Source organism: Coenobita brevimanus, chromosome 42 (genome assembly GCF_032717465.1).
Source record: "Coenobita brevimanus isolate Jiangsu-jjx chromosome 42, ASM3271746v2, whole genome shotgun sequence".
Lineage (NCBI taxonomy): Eukaryota > Metazoa > Arthropoda > Malacostraca > Decapoda > Coenobitidae > Coenobita > Coenobita brevimanus.
Genome location: NC_136995.1, coordinates 3,427,501 through 3,453,022, shown reverse-complemented (window position 1 = coordinate 3,453,022; position 25,522 = coordinate 3,427,501). Strand labels below are relative to the sequence as shown.

The 25,522-nt window shown below is 43.6% G+C and overlaps 1 protein-coding gene across 1 annotated transcript in view; it reads left to right on the top strand.

Annotated features, from left to right (window-relative positions):
- The window catches only part of LOC145397668 (son of sevenless homolog 2-like), a 214,460-nt gene that overhangs the window by 55,497 nt on the left and 133,441 nt on the right, over nucleotides 1-25,522 (top strand). The window contains exons 19-22 of the mRNA XM_080270708.1: nucleotides 1,655-1,837; nucleotides 10,479-10,661; nucleotides 11,170-11,299; nucleotides 12,204-12,376. Coding sequence (XP_080126834.1) covers nucleotides 1,655-1,837; nucleotides 10,479-10,661; nucleotides 11,170-11,299; nucleotides 12,204-12,376 — 669 coding nt within the window. The remainder of the gene's footprint in view (nucleotides 1-1,654; nucleotides 1,838-10,478; nucleotides 10,662-11,169; nucleotides 11,300-12,203; nucleotides 12,377-25,522) is intronic.

Genomic DNA, 25,522 nt, shown 5'->3' with positions numbered 1-25,522 from the left:
TACACTCGTACATTAATGTTGGCACTAATCAGCCTTCATGCAGTCCTCTTGCAGCTTCCATACTGAGACCTCTGTTTTGTATCAAGGTCTTCATAGCACGAGTCACCTTTCTTCCCCGTGTAATTCTGCTTTCCTCTGCCCCTGCATATTTAATGCTCTTTGGTTTTAGTGCACCAGTTCAGGTTTGTCTCCAGTTTTCAGTGCATCACACAGAGAAACACCTTCTTTCTGAACAACCATCATTATCTTTTTTAGATGACTTGGGGCACTGTCAAGAGGATGTAGAAGAGGGCTACCGTGGGAACTTTTTCATGCTGATTAATTAGTTTTGAATGCTTAGAAAACGCAGAAAGCGAGAGAGAAAATTAAGTGGTGGACAGATGAGGTGGATGCAGAGGGACTGAAAGTTACATTGTACTAATTAACTACTGTCGTGATCAATAGGTGTGAGGGCAGTATTGTTGTGGAATGAGGTGTGTTGCCTTGTGCAGTGTGTAAAAAAAGGAGTTGGGAGGATTTTTACTTGGTGTACAAGTTGTATTAGCCCCAGCCAGGTGGGATAAGAATGATCCATACACAACAGCCGAGTGAAAAGCATGATTTTTCACCTGTTTTCAACATTCAGTTTCTCAGATACTACCTGTACTTGTGCAGTTTTAAAATACTTGCTACCGTTAGAAAGCAGTAATCTTCAGCTGCAGTGTAGCACCATGTTGATGGTGACCAGTTGTCTGAGAGCATAAATATGACTATGGGAGTGAAAGTATACTTTGAGTTTTTTTGCTGGCAAGTTTGTTGCGTGTGGGCCAACATCTCCTGCTCCTTCCATTCCTTACACCCTAACACGCCATGCCACCACCCATGTGGACCACGACATCAACTGAATTTACCATACAGCACCGTATTTACATGTGTAAGAATAGTTTGGAGGGAAAAACAGGAAAGAGATTGAGTACTTTATTTCTCTAACATTTTGGACTACACAGAGTCCATGCTTAGAGAGACTGTACAAAAGTGGGGAGAACAGAGATATACAGAGGACGTCCTTGGGAGCAGTGTCTTGTCTATTGCTGATTGGATGCCCTCTTCCATTGTGCTGACTTGACCTGGTGGTTTTAACATGACCTGACCCCACTCCTCCTTAAACCTAATTGCTCCCCTTTGCCCTCCCATTTGGTGAGATTAGAGCTACGCCTCTCCCAGTGATTTACCAGCACATAAAACCATGTCTGTGATTAACTACTTCGTTTGTTGTATGTATACTGTATTGCTGCCTGTAAAGCTTTCCTCATCTTTTTGTTTAACCCCTTCTTTAAAGTCGTAGATTCCTGCCATTTTGGTAGATGTCTACACTTATCTGTGTGCAGAAGTAGGGAATATGAAGATTTATATTATTAGGCATAACTTCCATGGATTAGTGGGAAATGGGTTAGAATGATGATGATAAGATGATGGTGGTGGTGGCAGCGGCAGCGACTGAATGGCTGATTGATGATGATGATTGATAATGGTGATTGGTTGATGATGATGATGATTGATTGATATGGTGATGGTGGTTATTGATTGATTGATGATGATTAATTGATATGGTGATGATGGTTATTGATTGATTGATGGATTGATGATGATTGATTGATGATCATTCCCCCCTCAGCCTGACCCAGTGCGCCCCTTGCTGATGCTACATCCCATTGAGATAGCACGTCAGGTTACTCTTCTGGAGTTTGAGCTGTACCGCGCCGTCAAGCCATCAGAATTAGTGGGCACACCGTGGACAAAGGAGGGCAAGGAGAAGCGCTCACCAAACTTGCTCAAGCTCATCTCTCACACTAACAATGTATGTAGGATGGATTTTTAATTGTTTCAGTCTTTGAATGTACAACATTTTGTCTTTTGTTCTTGACACTGTCAGATAGTTTTCCTCAGCTTGGGAAAGACATTTAAAATGGGAGGAGTTAGGTACACATCATCTTTCTTTACCTTATTGCTAATTAAAATTACCCTTCAGCATCTTACCAAGTGCTTGAACATTGACTTATTAGATTTGGTAAAAAGTTAGTGATAACATACTGTATACCAAACAACATCATCTTAGATACCAACAATAGATTTGGTAAGCAGTTGATGATACTGTAGATGTAGTGAAAGAACTTCGGCTCTGATACATACAGTAAAATCACAATTATCCATTGTAGTTCAACCAAGCCCTGTGCCAGTTAAAACAAAATGCTAGATATTGCATAGTACCCCCCTCCTATTGGCTCAACATGCAGCATTGAGTCGGGTATTGTTTAACTATCATTCTCGACATTCTATCCTAAATACTTTCCTACAGTATTACCCATGAGTAAAAGATTAAAGCCAAGCATGCAGGTGACTTTACACTCCCTCTTGTGTCTTTCTTTCCTGCACTCTTTCCTCTTCCTTCTGCCTATGGGTGACTTTACACTGAGTAACAAGCCAAATGGTTTCCTTTACACCAGGAAACCATATGAGGCGCTTGGAGGGAAAACCAGGTAAGCGCCACCCCGGCCAGAAACGGAGTTACATATACGACTTTATTCCCCAAATCCTCTTCTACCACTACAACAAGGGTTTAAGTGAAAAATATGTCCCTAAGATGGTTGAAAATTACGATTTTTAAAGAGCTGTGAATGACCGTACTGCTGTTGATAGCCAGCCACTCCATGACGTAACCATTAGGTCCATTTTGGCTTAGTATTTTCTTCTCCCAAGTACTGCATCCTTGGAAACCAACATCATGTCCGGTTTTCCTACTTGAGTTAAGGCGATTTTACCATAGTGTTCATGTCAAAACACGCACTTATTGTAATCTGCATGTATGTGAGGCTAAGAGTAAGAGGGAAAACCAGGTGAGCACCACACAGCAGGAGGTGGCTGCAAGACGCGCCAATCGCGTGGCTCGACGCATACCACCAAGCTTTTTTTTATGACACCACCATAAATATGGCATATGTCCTTACTTACCTACTGACATATTTTCAGTCTCAATATCTTATAGCTGACCTACAATAACACATATTATGGGTAAAAGTACTGCTACTTTGTCGTCGAATGTTGTCTAACAAGAGGAGAAAGAAGATGTTATTGAATTTTTTCATTTAAAATACCACAAATTATCAACGTCTGAGTATCATTACGGAAAAGTAGATGAATTAGGCTACATGGAAAAAACAACAAGAGCAGCCTGTGAAGTCACATGGAGAGACAGGCTGACGAATGAGGATATAAAGGAGCGTTGTGGTGTGGATGTGGATGTGATAGGAAGCGTTATGAGGAACACACTGAGGTGGTTTGGCCTTGTGGAGAGGATGGAGGGTGAAAGACTGACGAAGAGAGTGTATGTGAGTGAGGTGGAGGAGGGAAGAGGGCGGGGGAGGCCGAGGATGAGATGGAGGGATGGGGTGGAGAGGTATATGAGAGAGGGGTGTGTGAGTTGGGAGCAGGGCAGTGACATGGCGGGGGACAGGGCAACTTGGAGGCGATTTGTTTGTGGCAACCCCAAACGGGATTGAGGCGTCTGGCAATAGATAGATAGATAGATAGAATATCTTCATTGGTTGAAAAATTAGGTCATAATTTAAAGTACACAAACTTTAACAGCGTTTTTTTCTGTTTTCTTTTTTTGGCGCTTACCTGGTTTTCCCTCTAATGGCCTCATATACTATGCTGGGTGGTTTATATGCAAGAGGTAGTTGAAGTGTATTGCATACTTAATGCCACTTAGGAATGAGTGAGGCTGGTTACTCTAATCTTAAATTCCAGGACCAACATGCCTAGCCCTGGGCTCCTACACTCCTCATGGGGCAACATAGGATTGGATGATGGATGGATGGATGGATAAAATACAGTACAGTCACTGCTTGCAAAGCGTGGGAATTCGATACCTTGAAGCTCCCGCATTATGAGACTTCTGCGTCATATGGCCATATGTTCACATGTTAAAGGGTTTCATGGTACCTAAGCCAGTCTCAGGTTCACGTTTTGGGGCAATTTTCATTTTCTTTTTTTTTTCCAGGACATTACCTACCTCATAAAGACTTTTATTACACACAAATGCTGGAGGAATCCTCACCTTGCATGGAAGAGGTTGTGAGCTTGCTGGTGGGAGGTGGTGGAGAATTGGGGTTGGGGGGAGAAGAGGGGGGGATGGAAGGGACACTGTGTGTGTGTGTGTGTGTGTGTGTGTGTGTGTGTGTGTGTGTGTGTGAGAGAGAGTGTGAGTGAGTGAGTGAGTGAGTGAGAATAAGAGAATGAATAAGAAAATGAGTAAGAGAATGAGTGAGTAATACGATGAATGAATGAGAGAATGAGTGAGTGAGATGGGGTGGAGGGATAGTAATTTTTGTCTCCCTCCCTGTTCCCCCACCCTCCCCCACCCCTGCGTGTCTCCCTCCCCTTCCCCTCGCCCTCCCTCACCGCCACTTGTCTTCCTCCCTGCCCTGCCCCACCCCCACTTGTCTCCCTCCCCTTCCCCTCCACCTCCCCCACCCTTGCTCGTCTCCCTCCCTGTTCCCCCGCCCATCTTCACCCTGTGCTTAGCTCACTGCCTGTGTGCAGACAGCCCTGAACTGCACCTCCCACCGCCTCAGCTTCCTGCATGTGATGTTTGATGTCTCATTTTTTATGTGATGCAATCCACGCTCTGTGTGTAACTTGCTGCGTTGTGTGTTTTCCAACCATAATTTTATGCCTCGTGCCGCTTTCTCTCTATCATTGGCGATGTAGTATGCCTTTGAAACATAAATTGGGACGTCCCATCGTGTCATATCCATCGTCAGTGCATGGTCAGGTGCTGCAAAAAATGGGCAGCATCCTCCGACTGCATTACACTTATTTTTTTCACATTGACATTTTTTTAATACAAATGGCACCTGCCGTGCTGTGACTTATTTTGCACTATGTAAACACACGTTATGCGAGCTGTGCCTCTACAGTATTGATACAGTACACTCACGAGCACTAATTTCTGCTCAGGGAAGAGGGGAAAGGGCTGGATGGAACGAGCTCCTCCCACCTCGACCCCAGCTCCCAACTCGCCCGCATACCCCTACCCCCCCCACCTGTCATTGCATAACCCTTTTGATACTTAGGGTAGCGGTGCAAAAGTCACCCAGTCATTACTGGACGACGCAGGCTGCGTCGAACCTAGTATCACCTGCTCGTTACTGGATGATGCAAGTTGCACCCAACAAAATTGCCCCTTGGTGGAGAGAAAAAACATCGTAAATTAGCTTATAATTTATATTCACTGAACGTTTTTATCAACACCATAAGCAAGTACAACTATTCGAGATTACGTAAATTAAAAATCAGGCATGTAGAGGCAAAAATAAAGGCAGGGGAAAAAATAATATAGCGAAACACTGCTCCCGCTCTGCAACTCAATCGTAAGATAATTTCCTTTTGCAGTATGTAAAACCAACCTGAATTGTCCTACAGTAAATGTTTATATGCCAAAATGTAGCTAATGAAATGTCCTAAAACTTTCTCAGTAACAGTTACCATAAAACATATATTTCTATGAGAAAACACAAAGGAAAGAAAAAAAAATTGTGAATTTGCTCATAATTTATATTCGCTAAAAGTTTTTTATCAGCACCATAAACGAGTACAACTATTCGAGATTGTGAGGAATAAAAATCATGGAGATACAAGCAAAATTAAGGGTGTGAGGATAAAATGTTTAAGAAGTACCACGAGCGTGGAAACGGAGAGTTCTCCCAGCACTCGGCCTAGGCTGAGCATGCTTACCTCCTGATTACTTGCCTGCGTTTGGACACAGCCTCCATCGTCTGGTAACGAAAGGGTTAACTGGCAGTTACATCTCAAACTGACTTCATACTTAAAACACTTGGCCACACTACTGTTACACAAACCTAAAACACTAGGACATGTAAAACTATACCGTATAACTATCAACACACTGCAGCAAGAGATGTAACTGCAGCTTGAGATGTAACTGCCAGTTAAGAATGACAGGTGGGGGGTGGTAGGACTATGTGGGAGGGTTGGGAGCTGGGGTTGAGGCAAGTGGGGCTCATTTCGTCCTCCCCTCTCCCCTCTTCTCTGGTATACAGGGGTAAGAAGGGGGCATCCCTAACCAGAAATTAGTGATCGTGAGTGTACATATGCTGTAGTACCGTAATACAGTACATAATTCTGTATAATCATTATCATACTTGCCTAGTGTTACCACAGCAACAAAAGCCACGAGTTCAGCCATCACGCAAAACCAGAGTACATTACACAGCACTACAACAACAAGCTAGGCACAGGGGGGTGGCAGTGGTTGGCATGGCACATAAGATGGGCTACACTGCAAAGCATGCTGATTGGCTGGTGTGTGTTGCTGTGCTGCAGGGTCTGCGTACAGGCCGATGTGAGCTGGATGATACACATTACTGCCAAAAAATGCATAGTACTGCTGATTGCTTCCTGTTTTAGCGCCGGATATTGCCAAATTCTGCCAAATATTGCTTTAATAGAGTTGGGCAAACTGCATCTGATATTGCGTTGGGCTGGATATTGTCATCATCACCATCATCATCCGGACCTCCTTTCCCACCCAAGGGCAGGGTGAGGAGTAGCAGTGTTCAGACAACATAAACTTGCCCAATCCAAATAGGCCACCATTCACTCATCATTCAAACCCCTGGAATCCTGGCTCTACCGGATACGCCAAAAAACATTCACTACATTCAGCAGCTTCACACAAACATATCCGGTTGAGTCAGTCCAGACGCTGCCGTGCTCACAAGGGGTGCCAAAATCCCTGATCATACATTTCTCCTCACAACATTCATCCAGCCAGTTCGATCTCTTGTCAGTTCCCTAGCCTCATTGACTTCCAAACCTCTCTTCCTCAAACACTCATCCACCATATCTCTCCACCTTCTCCTTGGCCTACCTCGTCTCCTCCCACCTTCAGATTCGCTCAGGTATACCTTTTTCACCACTGTATTGTCATCCATTCTTTCCACGTGACCATACCGTCTCAGGACACTCTCTTCAATTCTGGTGTCCACCGACTTTCTCACTCCATGCCTTTCACGAATCACACCATTTCACATCCTATCCACCCTCTGTACTCCACATACATTCCTCAACAGTCCCATCTCCACTGCTCTTACTCTTGACTTTTCATTATCATGCCACACCATAGTCTCACACCCATAAGTTAGCGTTGGCACTAACACTCCTTCATGTAAGCCTCCTGCAGCTGCAACACTCAAGCCTCTGTTTCTTATCAAGGCTTTCATTGCACCAGCTACTTTTCTTCTTTGTGTCACTCTACTTTCAACTTCATTTGCACATTTTCCTCTCTTTTCTATCACTGTACCCAAGTATTTGAACTCTCTCACCAATTCCAGTCTCTCTCCATTCACTGTTACATCACACTGGAGGTCACCTTCTCAGTAACCATCACTTTACTCTTTTCTACATTTACTTTCAAGGCACGACACTCACAGACAACAGCAAAACTCTGCACTAGCCTACCAAGTTCCTGTCCAGTACTTGCAAGCAGTACTGCATCATCAGTATACAACAAATTTTGAGATATTCCACCCATCGCCATTCATTACCAACGCCATCCCTTTCTCCATTACTCGTGTTTTCACTTCTCTCATCTCCCCTTCCAAATATATATATTGAACAACCATGGGGACATCACACAACCTTGTCGCACGCCCACACCGTTTGTGAACCATTCACTTAGATGCCCATTAACCCTTACACATGCTTCACTACCATCATAAAAACTCTTGACAGCACCTAGCAGCTTACCATCTGCACCATACATGCGCAAAACTTTCCACAGTCCCTCTCTGCCTACTTTGTCGTATGCTTTTTCCAGATCCATGAATGCCATAGACACCTTATGGTCCTTCTCACAAGCCTTCTCTACTATCTGTCTCACTGCAAATACTTGATCCACACATCCTCTGCCCTAAAGCCACCCTATTCATCACTCACTAGGACTTCTGACATCTCTCTTACTTTCTGTACAATAATTCTTCCATATACCTTCCCTACCCCACTCAATAAACTTATGCCACAATAATTCTTGCACTCACTTCGCTCACCTTTATTTTTGTACAGGGGTACAATCACAGCCTTTTTCCACTCTGCAGGCACAGTTTCACTCATTCATGCCTTCTTACATATCTCCAACAAGCACTTCATTCCATTCTCTCCACAACATTTAAGCATCTCTGCATACACCTCATCAGCCCCACCTTCTTTCCCATTTTTCAGCCGTTTCACAGCGCCCTTGACCTGTGCAAGTGTCACGTCTCTTGGTACTGCATTCCTTCTCACCACACCCCCAAAACCAGTCATGTTTACAGCCGCTCTTATCGCTATTCCCATTCATCAGGCTTTCAAAATATTCTTTCCATCTGGTCCTTACTTCATCTCCATGGTTTAGTAACGTACCACCTGCATCTTTCACACTATCACATTTCTTTCCGCTTTCACTTCTACATTTCCGCACCTCTTTCCAGAATAACTTCCTATTTTCAGAGTAGTTTGCATTCATTTTTCTTCCCAGATCATCATTTATCTCCTCCTTTTTCATCTCCACTAGTCTCTTTACATGCTTCTTGCTCTCGATATACTCAGTTCTTATTTCAACCGAACCCCTATCCTGTAACCACTTTAGCCACTTCTTCCTCTTTTCCTCCACCGCTCTCTTAACCTCCTCATCCCACCATGCTGTACCCTTGTTTTTTGTTGATACTCTTGCCACACCACACACCTCTTTAGCATTCCTAACTATGCAATCCCTATATGCATTCCACAGGCTGTCCAGATCCAATTCATTCTAGTTCGCTAAATCTAACTCGTCCTGTACTTTGGTCCTCTAATCATCTGCCACTTCTTTGATCCTCAGCTTCTCAACTTTCAGTCTTTCACCCTGACTGCTCTTCTCTCTCTTGATCCACATCACTCCTCTCAGCTTGATCTTGCATACCACAATCCTATGATCTGTCAGACCTCCATATCGTCATCTCACAGCTTTCGTATCAGCAACCATTCCCATCATTGACCTCTCTACGAGCACGTAATCAATCAGGCTTCTTTCAGCGCGATCCCTGTTTCCTCAATACCATGTATATTTATGTGCATCTTTGTGTTTGAAATACGAATTACAAATGCACAACCTCCTCTCCTGACATATATCCTGTAATCGAATCCCATTATCACTTTCTCCTGGTACTCCATAACAACCCATTATGTCATCCTCTGGACCAGTACCTACTCTTCCGTTCATATCCTCCATCACGATCACTTTATAGTTCCTGGGCATTTCTCTCATTACTTCATCCAGCTCATCTCAAAACCCGTCTTTCTCTCTCTCACACCAGTCCTCACAGGGTGCATATGCTACAGTCACTGCCACTTTCACCTTCTCAAACTTGAACTTGACGTACATACACCTCGAGCTGACGTATTTTAGTCTCTCATTCCACTCTGCCACACCTCATTCATCAACAATGCAACTCCTTCCTTACATCTTCCTCTCCCATTCATTCCTGATCTTACACATTTCATACCCTGCCACTCCTCCACTTCGCATCCTTTCATCTTCGTTTCACACAGTGTCATCACAGCATATCTCGCACTCTTGAACGCATTCACCACTTGCACGCTCTTGCTTTCCTCATTCACACCTCTCACATTCCACATGGCCACACGAGTCTGCCCATTTGGTTAGGGCCCTGGACAGGTATTGGGCCCTCCGAGGCTCTCTGAAACGACTTCCATGATTAAGTGATTTTGGATAGGGGAATCTGGGGGACACTTAACCCTGCCAGAAACCCTGGTTATATGGTTACCACCCAGTATAGTAACTGGTTTTCTGGGTACAGAAAACCATTTGGCTTGTCACGCAGTGTAGAGCTCATATGGCATCACTCTACATTGAGTGAGTGGATGATGGGCTCCCCCACCTACCACAGTGACAGATAATTAAGAGTTTACTGTATAACAAAAGACAGTCAGCAATTAATGGTTTAACAGTACTAGCCTTCCAGACATGTACTTTGATGTTGTCTGCTGGTGCAGGAATGTGGTGTCACTTCTTACATTGTTATATAGGGTGCCATGCAGTAAGGTTTCATTCATTAGGCTACACAAGTGTGCTTGTCAGCAGCACAATCACACACACAAGCAGGGTAAACAATATTCATAATCCAGAAATGAAAATGAAAGTTTTCAGTATCATCCAGTTTCCCACTGGAGACAACCTGTATTGTTATCTCCAAAAATGCAGAAATTAGCTGTGTATTGGCCCAGTGAAGTGGTTTTGGCACAGCCCTATGGCAGACAGCTTGCATACACTCAGCAGTTTATTGTATTATTACTTCTTTAATCTGTAAAATAAACTATGGTCATGTGGTTTAATTATGATTAGTTCAGACCTTGAATTTATCCTCCTATTGTTTTTCCAGATAACACGATGGTTCATGCGATGTATAGTGGACACTGACAACTTTGAAGAGCGTGTGTGTGTGATGACGCGAGTGGTTGAAATCATGGTCATGTTCCATGAGCTCAACAACTTCTCTGGCATGTTTGAAGTTTCCAGTGCACTCAAATCTGCAGCTGTCCATCGACTTGAGCACACCAAACTGGCAAGTGATTCGGCTTATGTTTCTGGATTATCATTTAAGATAGCTAATTGAAAAAGTATATTTAATGGGCAGATATTTAGTATGATTTATGAAGAATCACAGTTTATATTTTCATTAAGATAGCTAATTGATAGTATAGTTTATGCTACAATATAGTTCATTAATGTTTACAGTTTATATGTAGATTTTCATTAAAATTCCTAGTTGAGGGAGTATATTTAATATGCGATGGTTTAGTTTCCCAAACTAGTGGTAGCAGTAACAGAAACATCAGAGGCAGCTGTATAATTTGCTTCATACCTCTCCACCTGCCTCCTCCCCATTTCCTCCCCCCCCCACAATACAAAGCATGCATATGTACATCACACACACACACACACACACACACACACACAAAGAAAAATGGGAATAGTTAATAAGTTTGGGGTCTGTATCATTGCTTTTCTCAGTGCATATAAGAATGTTTTTTCGGGCATAAAAATGAACATATATATTCTTTCTTAAACAGGAGATGAAAAAGCGTCTTCCCCCTGGGCAGCTGAAGGTATATGAAGAGGTGTGCGAACTCAGTGATAACCATTGGAAAAAGTACCAAGAGAAGCTGCGATCAATCAACCCTCCCTGTGTCCCCTTCTTTGGTGAGTTACTACTTTTTTGTTATATAGTACTGTAGTCCTCATTGAATGTTGCCTTATTATCGTCTACCTTTACCATAGTGTTTTTGCCCATCTGTGTGTGTGTGTGTGTGTGTGTGTGTGTGTGTGTGTGTGTGTGTGTGTGTGTGTGTGATTCCCCATTATATCTGATGAATGGCATGAGCTATCAACATGAAACCATCAGGGTATGAACACTTGACAAAAATCTTGGATGCGTTCGAAAATGAAGACTCGGGGTCAAGGTCAAGGTCACCAAAATGGCTGCCACAGGGCCACTGGTTTTTATCACATGTCTTTAGCACCATTATATCTCATGAATGGCTTGAGCTATCAGCATGAAATCTTCAGGGTATCGAGATATGGCCAAAAAATCCCTGATTCCCTGGTTCCCCCACTTTGCAGCACTGAAATTATGGAAAGGTTGTGATATTTTGACAGACGTATTGGGACCAGCTCTACTGATATGAGATGGATATTTTGTGTATGTGTGTGTGGGGGGTGGGGGTTATGGGTCTGGAACTAAATACACTGTAGATAAATAGCCTATTTGATACAGAATATAGTAGGTGTTAAGTTTATTATCATCATCATTAGCAGTTGCTACAAAAATTTCCCCTATACTATCTGGTCCCTTTTCCACTGATCTACCACCTCCCTAATCTGTGCCTGAACAAGTAGCAGCTGCCTTTTTCCTGTCTGCTGCTGCCAGAGACCTGAAATATTCTCTCCAGTGGACCTAATCTTCACTTGCCCATTCCTTAATAAAACTATACCCCTTCTTGATCCTTCATGCCATTCACATTAGAAGTAGTTGCTCTTAATAATAAAGCATTTTAAGTGAAACAAGTGTAAAGAAGTACTAACAATTGGTATTTTCTCCCACAAGGAATGTACTTGACCAATATCCTGCTTATCGAGGAGGGCAACCCAGACTTCTTGCCTAAATCAGGAGAGGGTCTCATCAATTTTTCCAAAAGGCGGAAAGTTGCTGAGATCACAGGCGAGATCCAGCAGTACCAAAACCAACCCTACTGTCTGGAAGTGGAGAACTCCATTAGGGTGAGTACATACTGAACCTTACTTCTAACCCCTTCAAGCTGATGATGTATTATTATTATGAGCTCAGTGGGAATGCCTTTAAAAATTCTCCTATCATGTTTTTTTTCCTTTCCATGCATTCTGAGCCAAACCTCACCCTATCCTTGGGTGGGAGAAACAGGTCTCGATAATGTGATGAATATTCTTGCTACTGTCAGATGATTTTGTTAATTTAAAGAGATTCTCTCTCTCTCTCTCTCTCTCTCTCTCTCTCTCTCTCTCTCTCTCTCTCTCGTAGAAACAGCCTTCTGTAGTTTTTCTTAACTTGAATTCTCCCTCTGAGCTGAATGATTTTGTTTAGGAAGAAAGATTGAAGGGGTTAAAATGTAGTTATATATGATTGATGAATTGTTACGTCACATGGTGTACTGAGCTGTCTGCTTTTTATAATGGTGCTGGAGGAGGGTTTCCCTCATGTGGTGGCAGTGATATAGCCAGCCAGCTCCACTGACTGGGTATTCAGAAGTCCCTGAACTCCTTCCCTATCGCCTGAAAGGAGGATGGTGAGCTCCGAGAGAGAGAGAGAGAGAGAGAGAGATTCAGCCTGTATTCCACTGGGTTCTCTTTTCAGATGAACCTTGGGGTACAACAACAACTACTACTACTTTATATCATCGAGATTCAGTTAGTCCTTGTCATAAGTTGCCTCTTCTGCATTCTTTTCTGATTTGATAGTGTAAAATAATAGAAAAATACCTAGAAAAGGAAAACTTCAAATCAGGTCCCATTGCTGCCTTTAGCTTATATGTCCGTTTCCTTCAAATTATAGTACCATTTTTGTGATTTTTTTTTATTTTTTCAAGACACATGGCTTGTAATGAGGGTTATATATTGGCTTTTTTTTTTTTTTTTTTTTTTTTTTTTTTTAAAGTTGACATGATATACAGTTTAAAATTATAGTGATGTGTATTGTGTCCAAAATTGGTTGTTGCATTTATTTTTTTCTTTGTTGTTGAAAATTTATATCTGGTAAGTACTGTGCATTGCAGTTTGAAGTCTCCCTCAATATTTTGATAAGAATTTTCATCAGTTCTGGTTCCTTCTATGGTAAGTACTTACAGGCTCCTTTTCCCTTTTTGGAGAGGGTTAAATGTTGTGGTGGGTTTATTTTATAATAAACAAAGAAAAATAATATTTATTCTCATGGCATTTTTTTTGGATAAAGGTAAATTGATTAGATACGTATGCTACTTGTATGATCATTCTGTCCCTTTTTCTTATCATTTGGGATGGAAAAATACAGATGAGAACGAAGTTTATGGGAGTACCGGCTGTACAGGTACCCGTTTTCACAGCCTGCCCTGGTTAATGATGATTGTGTTCTTGTGATTTTATTTTGTGTTCTTACATGCATAACACACATAAGTACTGGATTGCAGTTACTGGACTGCATCATTTGGGAATTTTGTACAGAGAATTCAGTGTAATGAATAATGCCCTACAAGGGATTAAAGCTGCTGTATATTTCTTAAAGAGAAAAGTGATTTTATAATGACATAAGACTTCTTAGTGTAATAGGAAAAGTGTATGGCAGGATACTTATTGACAGAGGTGGGAAATAACAGAGGAATTAGTTGGAGAAGAACAGGGTGGCTTTAGGAAGGGAAGAGGTTGTGTAGATCAGATACTCATTCTTAGATCTTTAGTGGAGGAGTTTCTAGAGAAGGGGAAGAAGTTGTATGCAGGCTTCATGGATTTGGAGAAAGCATATGACAGGGTGGATAGACAAGGATTGTGGAAAGTATTAAGAATATATGGAGTAGATGGGAAGTTGTTGAATGCTGTGAAGAGTATGTATGATGGTGCTAAGGCTGCAGTGCGTGTGGATGGTGAACTGAGTGAATTTTCCTCTTTGAAGGTTGGGTTGAAACAGGGATGTGTCATGTCTCCATGGTTGTTCAGTCTGTTCATGGATGGGGTAATAAAAGAGATACAAGGTAGGGCAGTGGATGTTGGAGTGGCCCTAGTGAGAGAGGGTAGTGTTTGGAAACCCCCTGTAATGTTGTTTGCAGATGATACTGTGTTGTTAAGTGAAGATGAAGGGGAGCTGCAAGGCTTGGTGGATGAGTTTGGGAGAGTGTGTAAGAAACGGATCCTAAAGGTGAATGTACTGTAGGGAAGAGTAAAGTGATGGTCTTTGAGAGGTGAAGTCAGTGAATGTACAGCGAGGTTGGATGGTTAGGAAATGGAAAATGTGAGTACTTAAAGTACTTGGGTAGTGTGGTGATTAAGTTGGAGGTTTAGAGGGTGAAGTGCTTGAAAGGGTACAACATGGAAAAAAGGTTGCTGGTTCCTTGAAAGCAGTGATAAGAAACAGGGAAGTGAGCATGGAAGTGAAAAAGTTACTACACGACAGTACAGTATTGTGATACCAACTCTAACGTATGGAAGTGAAGCTTGGACGTTGTTGGAAGGACACAAGTCAAGAGTGAGAGCAGTGGAAATGAATTATTTAAGAGGAGCCTGTGGAGTCACATGGAGAGGCAGGCTGACAAATGAGGATATAAAGGAGCATTGTGGTGTGGATGTGGATGTGATAGGAATCATTAGGAGGAATACACTGAGATGGTTTGGCCATGTGGAGAGGATGGAGAGTGAGAGACTGACGAAGAGAGTGTATGTGAGTGAGGTGGAGGGGGGGAGAGGGAAGGGGAGGCCGAGGATGAGATGGAGGGATGGGGTGGAGAGGTATATGAGAGAGGGGGGTGTGAGTCGGGAGCAGGGCAGTGAAATGACGGGGAACAGGGTGACATGGAGGCGATTTGTTTGTGGATACCCCTTGTGGGATTAAGGCGTCTGGCAATAGATAGATAGAAGACAAAATGATGCAAGGTATAATAATTTAATAACCTATACATATCAGTACATTGGTTCATTGGAAACGCAGTGCAGTTGTTAGGCCTTGCATCATCCTCTTAGTGCGGAACTGTTGCATTACTCATAGTTAGAGGACTACTGTTGAAGTGAATAGCACTTTGTGACAGGGTCCTCTTCATGATGCCAGTCAATGGCCCTTGGGTGGAGTCAAGCACTTGATCTTTCAGTTGATAGTCCTCACACTGTACAGTTAGACTACAGCAACACCTAAGCATTAAAAACTAGACAGTACAGTAGTTTGAGTATCATATTCTTTGGGTAGTACGGCAATGATTATGTAATTGTTCTCATCAAACATGCAGCTGTTGCAGTGGAATGGGTCACAGATGCAAATACATTGATAAAAATTCCAGATAAATTAAGGGCTTAACTGTGGTTAGAGTGAGTTAAGAGATTGAAATATCCAGACCTGCATTGATGAGGGAAGTGGCCCAGACTTAATTCTGAGGGTAGACTTGTAGCAGATATTCACTGCTTGGTGGTTATTGAGAGAACTACCTCTTGTGATTATCTTTGTTCTGTCTGTGCATGTCCAGATGAGAAGGTTATGTATTTTCTTTGTTTATTGATGTTTTACCGTACAGGATATGCATAATTCATAATTTTCAGTATATACGGTACATGCAGAAAACATTTACAAAAATTGAAGTGTTATTTTTAGAATACCTAACTTAGGACTCAGAATTACTCAAATAAGCTCACATTTACCAAACCAGCAAATGCAGAAGTATCCATACTCTTATCTACTGCAGGACTAATGAGTATGGAAAGTTCCATCAGGAGAAATTGGAGAGCTTGGTTGTAATTTGAAGGGTAGGAGAGCTAGTATGGAAAGTGTTTTTCTGCTGATGCTCTCAAATGGGAGTGAAACCTGGACAGTGAGTGACAGAGAATTGTTTAGGTTGCAGGTTGAAATGGCCTTTCTTAGAACAGCTACAGGCTTGGGGAGGATGGAGGAAGTAAATAATTATGAGAAATTTATGGGCCTTCTCTTTCATTCACCTTCCTCTTTTTCTTCGGCATTCTTTCTTTCTTCACCCATCTCTCTTTGAGCCTTCTCTTTCTTCAGCTCTCTCTCTTTGAGCCCTCTCATTCTTTCAGTCTTCTCTCTTTCTTTCACCTTTCTCTTCTTCTGTAGCATTCTCTCTTTCTTCAGCCTTCTCTCCTTCCAGCCTTCTCTCTTTCCTTCAGCCTTCTCTTTCTTCCTTCCTTCCCCTTTTCCTCCATCCTTTGCCCTTTCACCCATTTTTACCCATTCCTCCATCCTTCTCCCTTTTTCCCCCAACTTTCCCATTTTCTCCCATCGTTCTGATTCCTCCATCCTTTTCCCTTTCCGCCATCCTTCTCCCTTTCCGCCATCCTTCTTACTCCTCCATCCTTCTCACTTTCCTCCATCCTTCTCCCATTCTTCCATTATTCTCACTTTCCTCCATCCTTCTTTTCCTCCATCTTTCTCTCTTTTTCCTCCATCTTTCTCTCTTTTTCCTCCATCCCTCTCACTCTCTCCATCCCTCTCACTTTCCTCTAGCCGACTCACTTTCTTGGAGCACTCCCTTTTTTTCAAGTTTTTGCTTTCCTCCAGTTTTCTTTCTCCTCTGGCTTTCTCTCTTCAGTCTTCTCTCTTTCCTCCACCCTCGTCTTTTCTCTTCACCCCTCCCTCTTCTTCCACTCTTTTCTCCTCAGCCTACCTTCTTTCCTCCCTCCATTACTCTCCCCCTCATTCATTCATTCCCACTTCCTTCATTCGTTTCTATCATTTCTCCTATTGTCCTTCATTCTTTCTCATTTCCGTCATTCCTTTCTTTCGTTTCTCGTATTCTTGTCTTCCTTCTTACATTCATTGATTCACTATTATTCATCTGATTATTAATTTATTATTAATTTCTCCTCAGTCTTTTTCTTAATTTGCTTTTTTCGTCTATTCTCTTCTATTTCTCTTTTTATCTCTTCTTTTCTTCCTTTCGTTCTTTCCTGTCCCGTTTTCATTAATCTTCATTTTCTTTCTTTTATTTTTTCTTTGCTCTTATCTGCCTTTCAAACTTTCATTTTTTTCATTGCATTAGCTGTCTGTTGCTATTTATTTTCCTCCCATTGCTCTCTTCAGTCCTTTCACCTTTGTCATCTTCACTCTCATTCATCTATTTCTTCACTTCTCTTTCTATTATCTATTTATCCATTCTTCAGTCTATCTGTGTCCACATTTGTATCTGTCTATCTATCTCAGTCAGTCCAACTTTACATCAATCTGTTTAATGTATATATATGTATCTACCCATCTATCTTTATCTTTTTCCTTTCATTTTCTTTCTTTCATTATGCTTTTCACTCCAGTTTCACGTTTTCTTTGTCCATTTCATTCATACACTTTCATTCCTCATGCTTTCATCCCCCTTTCTCATTCATTTTTCATTCCTTTTGGTTTTCTTTCCTCTTGCTGTCATTCTTTTTTCTCATTCCTCCTTCATTTTCTTTTATTCCTCTTATCATTCATTCCATTTTCTCATTCGTCTTTCATTCCCCTTTTTATTCCTTTTGCGTTAGTATCTATTGCATTCCTTTCATTTATTCTCATTTCTCTTTCATTCCTCTTGCCCTCAGTTCCTCATTCCTCTTGGTGTCCCTCCATTTTTCTCATTCCTTTTCACTGTCTTGCTTTCATTCCCTTTTCTTATTCCTTTCATTCTTTTTCTCATTCCATTTTCATTCTTCTTGCTTTCATTTTCTTCTCTTTCTCTCCTCCTTCATTTATCTTGCTTTCATTCCCTTTTCACTCTTTGCATTCTCATTCCTCTTGTTTTCATTCCCTTTTCTCCCATTGTTCTTTCATTCATCTTGCTTTCATTCCCTCCTCTTTCATTTCCCTTTTCATGTATTGCTCCCGGTTTATTTTGTCATTCCCTGTCCTTTCATTTTTCTTTTCATTCCTCTTTCTTTCATTCCATTTTCTCATTCGTTATTTTTTCCCTCCTCTTCATTATTTCTTCTGTCATTCATCTTCTTCCTCCAGTACCCATTCATTCATGCATTCATTCTTCTTTCCCCCCATTCCACTCATTCCTTATGTCTTCCATTCCTGACTCATTCCCTTTTTCCCATCCCTTTCTGCTCTTTTTCATCATTCCTTCTGTCATTTAACTTTCTTTCATTCTTTCTCATTCCTTTCATTCTTCTTTTATTCTCTTTCACTCATTCTCCTCTTTATTCCTCTCTTCCTTCATCCCTCATTCTATTCCTCTTTCCTTCTTCTCTCATTCTGCTCCTCTTTCTCTCCACTCATTCCAGTCCTCCCTTCCTCCTTTCATTCCATTCTTCCCTTCCTCTTTCATTCCACTCGTCTTCCTTCCTCTTTCATTCCTCATTCCATCCTTCCTCTCATTCCACTCCTATTTCCTCCATCCTCTTCCATTCCGTTTTCCTTCCTTTCTCATTCCATCCTTTTTTCCTTCATTCCTCTCATTCCAGTCATCCTTCATTCCCCTCTCCATTCGTCTTTTCTTCATTCCTCTCATTCCATTCCTGTTTCCTTCATCTTTCATTCCATTCCTCTTTCTTTCCTCTCTCATTCCATTCCTCTTTCCTTCCTTCCTCTCTCATTCCATTCCTCTTTCTTTCCTTCCTCTCTCATTCCATTCCTCTTTCCTTCCTTCCTCTCTCATTCCATTTATCTTTTTTATTTCCTTTCATTCTGTTCCTCTTTATTCCTTCCTCTCTTCCATTCCTCTTTCCTCCCTTTTTCTCATTCCTATCCCCTTTCCTTCCTCTCATTCCGTTCCTCATTCCTTCCTTTTTCTCATTCCTTTCATCATTCTGCCTTCGTCCCATTCCATTTCTCTTTCCTCCCCTCCTGTCATTCCATTTCTCTCCCCTCCTCTTTCATTCCTTTCCTCTTTCCTTCTCTACTCTCATTCCATTCTTCTTCCTCTCTCATTCCTTTCCTCTTCAATTCCTTTGTAATTCCATTCCTCTCCTTCCGCTCTCATTCCATTCATCTTTCTTCCTTCATCTCATTCTTTTCCTCTTTCTCCTTCCTCTCATTGCATCCCTCTCCCTCATCTCTCATTCCATTTCTCTCTCTTTTCATCCTCTCATTCCATTCCCCTTTCCCTCCTTTCATTCCCTTTCCCATTCCCTTCTCTCTCATTCCATTCCTCTTTCCTTCCATTCTCTCATTCCGTTCCTTTCTTTTCTTCCTCTCATTCCATTCCTCTTTCCATTCTTCCTCACATTCCATTCCTTTTTCCCTCCGACCCCTCTCATTTCATTTTTCTTTCCTTCCTCTCATTCCATCCCCCTTTCTTTCCTCTCTCATTCCATTCCTTTTTCCTTCTTTCCCTTCATTCCATTTCTTTCCATCCTTCCCTTCACATTCCATTCCTCTTTCCATCCTTCCTCTTATTCCATTTCTCTTTCCTTCCTCTCATTCCATTCGTCTTTCCTTCCTTCGTCTCATTCCATTCCTTTCCTTCCATCCTCTCTCATTCCATTCCTCTTTCCCTCCTTCCTCTCATTCCATTCCTCTTTCCCTCCTTCCTCTCATTCCATTCCTCTTTCCTCCCATTTCATTCCTCTCCTTCCTTCCTTTTTCATTCCATTCCTCTTTGTTTCCTCTCATTCCATTCCTTTCCTTCCTTTTTCTCTCATATTCCCTATTATTCCATCCTTCCCTTGCCTTCTCTTCCTTGCTGTGCCTTTCACATCTTTTCACGCGTTTTCTCCCCCACTTCTCTCCCTCCCTTCATTCCCTCCCCTCCCCCTCTCCGTTCTCCCTCCCTCCCTTTCTCCCACCTCCCCTTCTTCCTCCCTCCCTTCCATCCACGTCCTCACCTTTCTCCCTCCTTCCCTACCTTCTTTCCCTCCCTCTTTCTTCTTCCATTCTCAGTCCTTTATGTTCTCTGCCTTGCCCCTCATTCCACTCCTGTCATTCTTCTTCCCCCTCTTCCCTCGCCCTTACCCTCCACTTCTTCCCTCCCTCCCCCTCACTCCCTATTTCCTTCCTCTTATTTCTTCCTTCTTTCCTCATTCCCTACTGTTCTCTTCATTGCTTCCTTTTTCCTCTTTTCATTTCTTCCCTCTCCCTCCCTCCACTGCTTACTCTCTCCCTCCCTTTCTTTTCCCATCCTTCTCCCCTTCCTACCTCCTTCCTTCTCCCCTCACTCCCCTATCTTTCCTCCCACCTCCCTTTTCCCTCTTTGCCTCCACCCCTCTCCCGTTCCTCCTTCCCCATCTCCTCTCCCTTTCTATCTCCCCGCTTCTCCCTCCTGCCTCCTCCCCACTCCCCTCCTTCCCTCTTACTTCCCTTCCTCTTGCTCCCCTCTCTCTCAGTCCCCTCCCTCCCCACTCCCCTCTCCTCCCCACTCCCCTCTCCTCCCCACTCCCCTCCTTCCTCCCTCCCTTGTTGCTGACGTAGGAGGCTGACGTCACAGCCTTACCGTATAGATCCTCTCTCTCTCTCTCTCTCTCTCTCTCTCTCTCTCTCATATTACATTTTGTTCATACTTTCTCATACATGAATGCCCCCTCCCCCTCTTCTCTCTCTCTCTCTCTCTCTCTCTCTCTCTCTCTCTCATAATACATTTTGTTCATATTTTCTCACAAATGCCACCCCCCCTCTCTCTCACTCTCTCACTCTCACTCTCTCTCTCTCACTCTCTCTCTCTCTCTCTCTCTCTCTCTCTCTCTCTCTCTCTTTCACTTGCTCCATTTTTGGTTACCTTTTTGTATCGAGGCGTGCTGTCTTAGATAACTCTCTCTCTCTCTCTCTCCGCCGCCTCTTCCCACGTCTATTTTTGGATACCTCAATACGCTTTAAAGTTATTCTCAACTCTTCTTTCCTCTCTCCCTTTTTTTTTCCTCCCTCCTCCCCCTCTCTTTGTTTAGGGTTGCTTTATTTTTAGCATTTGTTTCATTTACGTCTCCTCCCCTCCTACCTCCTTCCCTCCCTCCTTCTTTTTCCTCCCTTCCTTCCTCCTACTCTTGCTCTTAGCCTTATATCCATCATTTCCTCTTCTAGTCTTTCCTTCCTTCTGTATTTTGATTTTGTATGCTTCCTTCCTTCCTTCCTTCCACTCATCCTTCCATTTATCCGTCCGTCCACCCATCCGTTCTTCCTTTTCATCCTTCCTTCCTTCTAATTCATCCATCCTTCTTTCCTTCCTTCCTTTCTTCCGTTCTTCCATCCGTTTTTCCTTGTATCCTTCCTTCCTTCCATCCTTTTTTTTTTCTTTTCATCATTCCTTCCTTTCATCTTTCCTTCCTTTTCATCCTTCCCTCCTTTTCATCTTCCTTCCTTGCATCCTTCCTTCCTTTTCATCCTTCCATCCTTGCATCCTTCCTTCCTTTCATCCTTCCTTCCTTACATCCATCCCTCCTTTTCATCCTTCCTTCCTTACATCCATCCCTCCTTTTCATCCTTCCTTCCTTGCATCCATCCCTCCTTTTCATCCTTCCTTCCTTGCATCCATCCCTCCTTTTCATCCTTCCTTCCTTACATCCATCCCTCCTTTTCATCCTTCCTTCCTTACATCCATCCCTCCTTTTCATCCTTCCTTCCTTGCATCCTTCCTCCCTTTTCGTCCTTCCTTCCTTTTCATCCTTCCCTCCCTGCATCCTTTCTTCCTTTTCATCCTTCCTTTCATCCTTCCTTCCTTCCTTCCATCCTTCCGGCCCTCGCCTTTACCCATATCATCCATTCATTTCCTCTCTTATCCTTTTATTTACTTTGTCTCTCCTGCCTCTTTCCCTCTCTTTCCTTCGACAACACACTACACTTCCTCCCTCCCTCCCTCCCTCGCTCCCTCCCTCGCTCCTCTTTCCTTCTCTTTCCTTCGACAACACACTACACTTCCTCCCTCCCTCCCTCCCTCCCTCCTCTCTCCCTCCCTCGCTCTTCTCTCCTTCATTCCACCCCTTCCCTCGCTGTCTTCCTCTTTACTTCCTCTCTCTCTCTCTCTCTCTCTCTCTCTCTATCTCTATTTTCTCATTCCCTCTCACGCTTCGTCTCTATACACTCCCTCTCTTCCTCTCCCTCCCTCTGCCCACCCTCCCTCCTTCCCCTTTTCCTCCTGGACTCTCTCCCTTCTAACCCTCCCTCTTTTTGCATTCCTTCCCTCCCTCCCTCTTTCACACTCCCCTCTTCCTCTCCATTCCTTCCCTCCCTCCCTCCCTCCCTCTCTCGCTTTGCATTCTTCCCTTCCACCTTCCTTCACTCCCTCGCTTTCACTCCCTTCCTCCCTTGCTTTCACCCCCTCCCTCCTTTCCTTTCTCCCTCGCTTTCTCCCTCCCTCTCTTCCTTTCTCCTTCGCTTTCTCCCTCCTTTCCTCCCTTCCTTTCTCCCCCGCTTTCCCCCTCCAGCCCTCCCTTGCTTTCTCCCTCCCTCCCGCCCTCCTTTCCTTCCTTTCTGATTTTCTCCTTCGCTTTCTCCTTCCCTCCCTCCCTCCACTCTTACCTCCTTCCTGCACTCATCAGTCCTTCCTCCTCTTTTTTTTTTTTTATCTCCCTTTTTTTCTTCTCCCTCCCTTTTTTTCTTCTCTCCCTTTTTATTTCTCCCTCCCTTTCCCCGCACATTTCATTCTCACCTTCCATTCCCCTTTCCATTTTCTTTCACTTTCCCTCCCTCTTTGTTCTCCCTCCACCCCCTCCCTCAGCATTCCTCCCTATTTCCTCCCTCCCTCCCTCCCTCCCTACTTCACGCATGCCTCCTCTCTCAGCCTTAGTATTCCTTCCTATTGCTTCCCTCCTTCCCCCTGCATTCCTCATTCCATCCCTCCATCCTTCCTTCCTTCCATCCATCCATCCATCCTTCCATCCATCCATCCATCCATCCATCCATCCATCCTTCCTTCCTTCATCCTTCCTTCCTTCCTTCCTTCTCCATTCATCCCTCCCTCCCACTCTCCGTCCATCCATCCATCCTTGCTTGCTTGCTTGCTTGCTTCCTTCCTTCCTTCGTTCGTTCGTTCGTTCGTTCGTTCCTTCCTTCCTTCCTTCTGTCCATTCATCCATCCTTCCTTCCTCCCTCCCTCCCTCCCACTATCCATCCTTCCATCCATCCTTCCTTCCTTCCTTCCTTCCTTCTGTCCATTCATCCATCCATCCTTCCTTCCTTCTGTCCATTCATCCATCCATCCTTCCTTCCTTCCTTCCTTCCTTCTGTCCATCCATCCTTCCTTCCTTCCTTCCTTCCTTCTGTCCATTCATCCATCCATCCTTCCTTCCTTCCATCCATCCATCCTTCCATCCATTTCTCCTTCCTTCCATCCATCCATCCATCCACTCATCCTTCCTTCCTTCCTTCCATTCGTTCATCCATCCATCCTTCCTTCCTTCCTTCCTTCCTTCCTTCCTTCCATCCATCCATCCATCCATCCATCCTTTTTGTATTTATTATTCCTTCTCTTCTCTCCCTTCCTCCTTTTCTCATCCTTGACTCCCCTCCTCCCTCTATATCCTCCCTCCATCCTTCTTTCTCACCCCCCCCCTGTTATTTCCCTCCCTTTTTGTCTCCCTTTCCTCCATACATCCCTTCTCCCTCCCTTTTAATCTTCCTTCTCCTTTCCCTCTCCTCTCCTTTCTTTTCTCCCTTTCTCTTTCTCCTTTCCCTCTTTTTCTTTCCCTTCTCCCTCCCTTGTTCTCCCTCCCTCCCGTTCTCTTCCCTCCCTCCCTTCCTCCCTTCCTTCCTCCCTCTTTCCTTTCTTCATCCCTTGTAATCTCCCGTCTCTTCTCTCCCTCCCTCCCCTTCTCTCCCTTCTCCCTTCCTTGTAATCCCTCTTCTCTCCCTCCCTCACCTTCTCTCCCTTCTCCCTTCCTTGTAATCCCTCTTCTCTCCCTCCCTCCCTTGTAATCCCTTGTTTCTTCTTTCCCTCCCCCCTTCCTTTCCTTTCTTACTTCTCCCTCCCTTGTAATCCCTCCCTCCATTGTAATCCCTCCTCTCTCCTCTCCCTCCCTCCCTTCTATTCTCCATCCCTTCCTTCTAGTCTCCCTCCCCTGTAATCCCTCTTCTCTCCCTCCCCTGTAATCCCTCTTCTCTGCCTCCCTTGTAATCCTTCCTCTCTCCTCTTCCTCCCTCCCTAGTAATCTCTCGTCTTTTCGTTCCCTCCCCCTACTCTCTCCGTTCTCCTTCCGCTGTAATCCCTCTTCTCTCCCTCCCTACCTTTCTTCCTCCCTCCCTCATTTTCTCTTCCTCCTCCCTTGTAATTTTTAGTCACTTCTCTCCCTCCCTCCCTCCCTTGTAATTACTTCTATCCTCTCCCCTCCTCCCTCCTTTGTAATCCCTCCTTTCTTCTCTCCCTCCTTCCCTCCCTTGTAATCCCTCTTCTCTCTCTCTCTCTCTCTCTCTCTCTCTCTCTCTCTCTCTCTCTATCTTCGAAGGGACGCCTTATAGTGAAAAATCCATAACCTTTTCAGTACGATGACTTATGTACAGAGGATGGAGAATGAGAGACTGACTAGGAGTGTATCTGAGTGGGGAGAGGGGGAGGGGGAGAAAAAAAGTTGAGATGCAGAGATGGATGTACCGGTATGTGATAAAGGGAGTGTGAGTTGGGGGGAGGGCAGTTAAATGGCGGAGGACAGGGCGACGTGGCGATTTGTTTGTGGCCACCCCTTACGAGATGAAGGCGTTTGGCTATAGGGGGATAGAGGGTTTTATTCTGTTTCGGAGATGCCATTATTTTTACTACAACTATTACTACTACTACTACTACTGTTACTACTACTACTACTGTTACTACTACTACTACTGTTACTACTACTACACTAGTACTACTGCTACACTAGTACTACTACTACTACTACTACCACCACCACCACTACTGCTACTGTAAGGAGAGTGGAAAGGTTACAAGAGGATGAGAAAAAGGCAGAGTATAAGAGAGAAGTGGAGGAACGATTGGGCAAATATGAATTGGAGCAGATGGGGGACGTGGAAGGTGTGTGCAGGATATTTATAGAAGAAATATGTGCAGCATGTGATGTGGTGTGTGGAAGGAAGAGAAGACAGAGGGGGGTGCAAGGAACAGCGTGGTGGAATGAAGAGGTGAGACAGGCTGTGGTACAAAAGAAGAAAGCATACTATGATGGGATGAGAAATAGGGGCGTGGAAGAAGTTGAGAAGCGGAAGAGAGAGTTATATGTAGAAAGAAAGAGAGAGGTGAAAAGATTAGTAAGAGAGAGTAAGAAGAGAACGGATGAGGAATTTGGAAGGAACTTGAGTGTAAAGTGGAGGGACTGTAA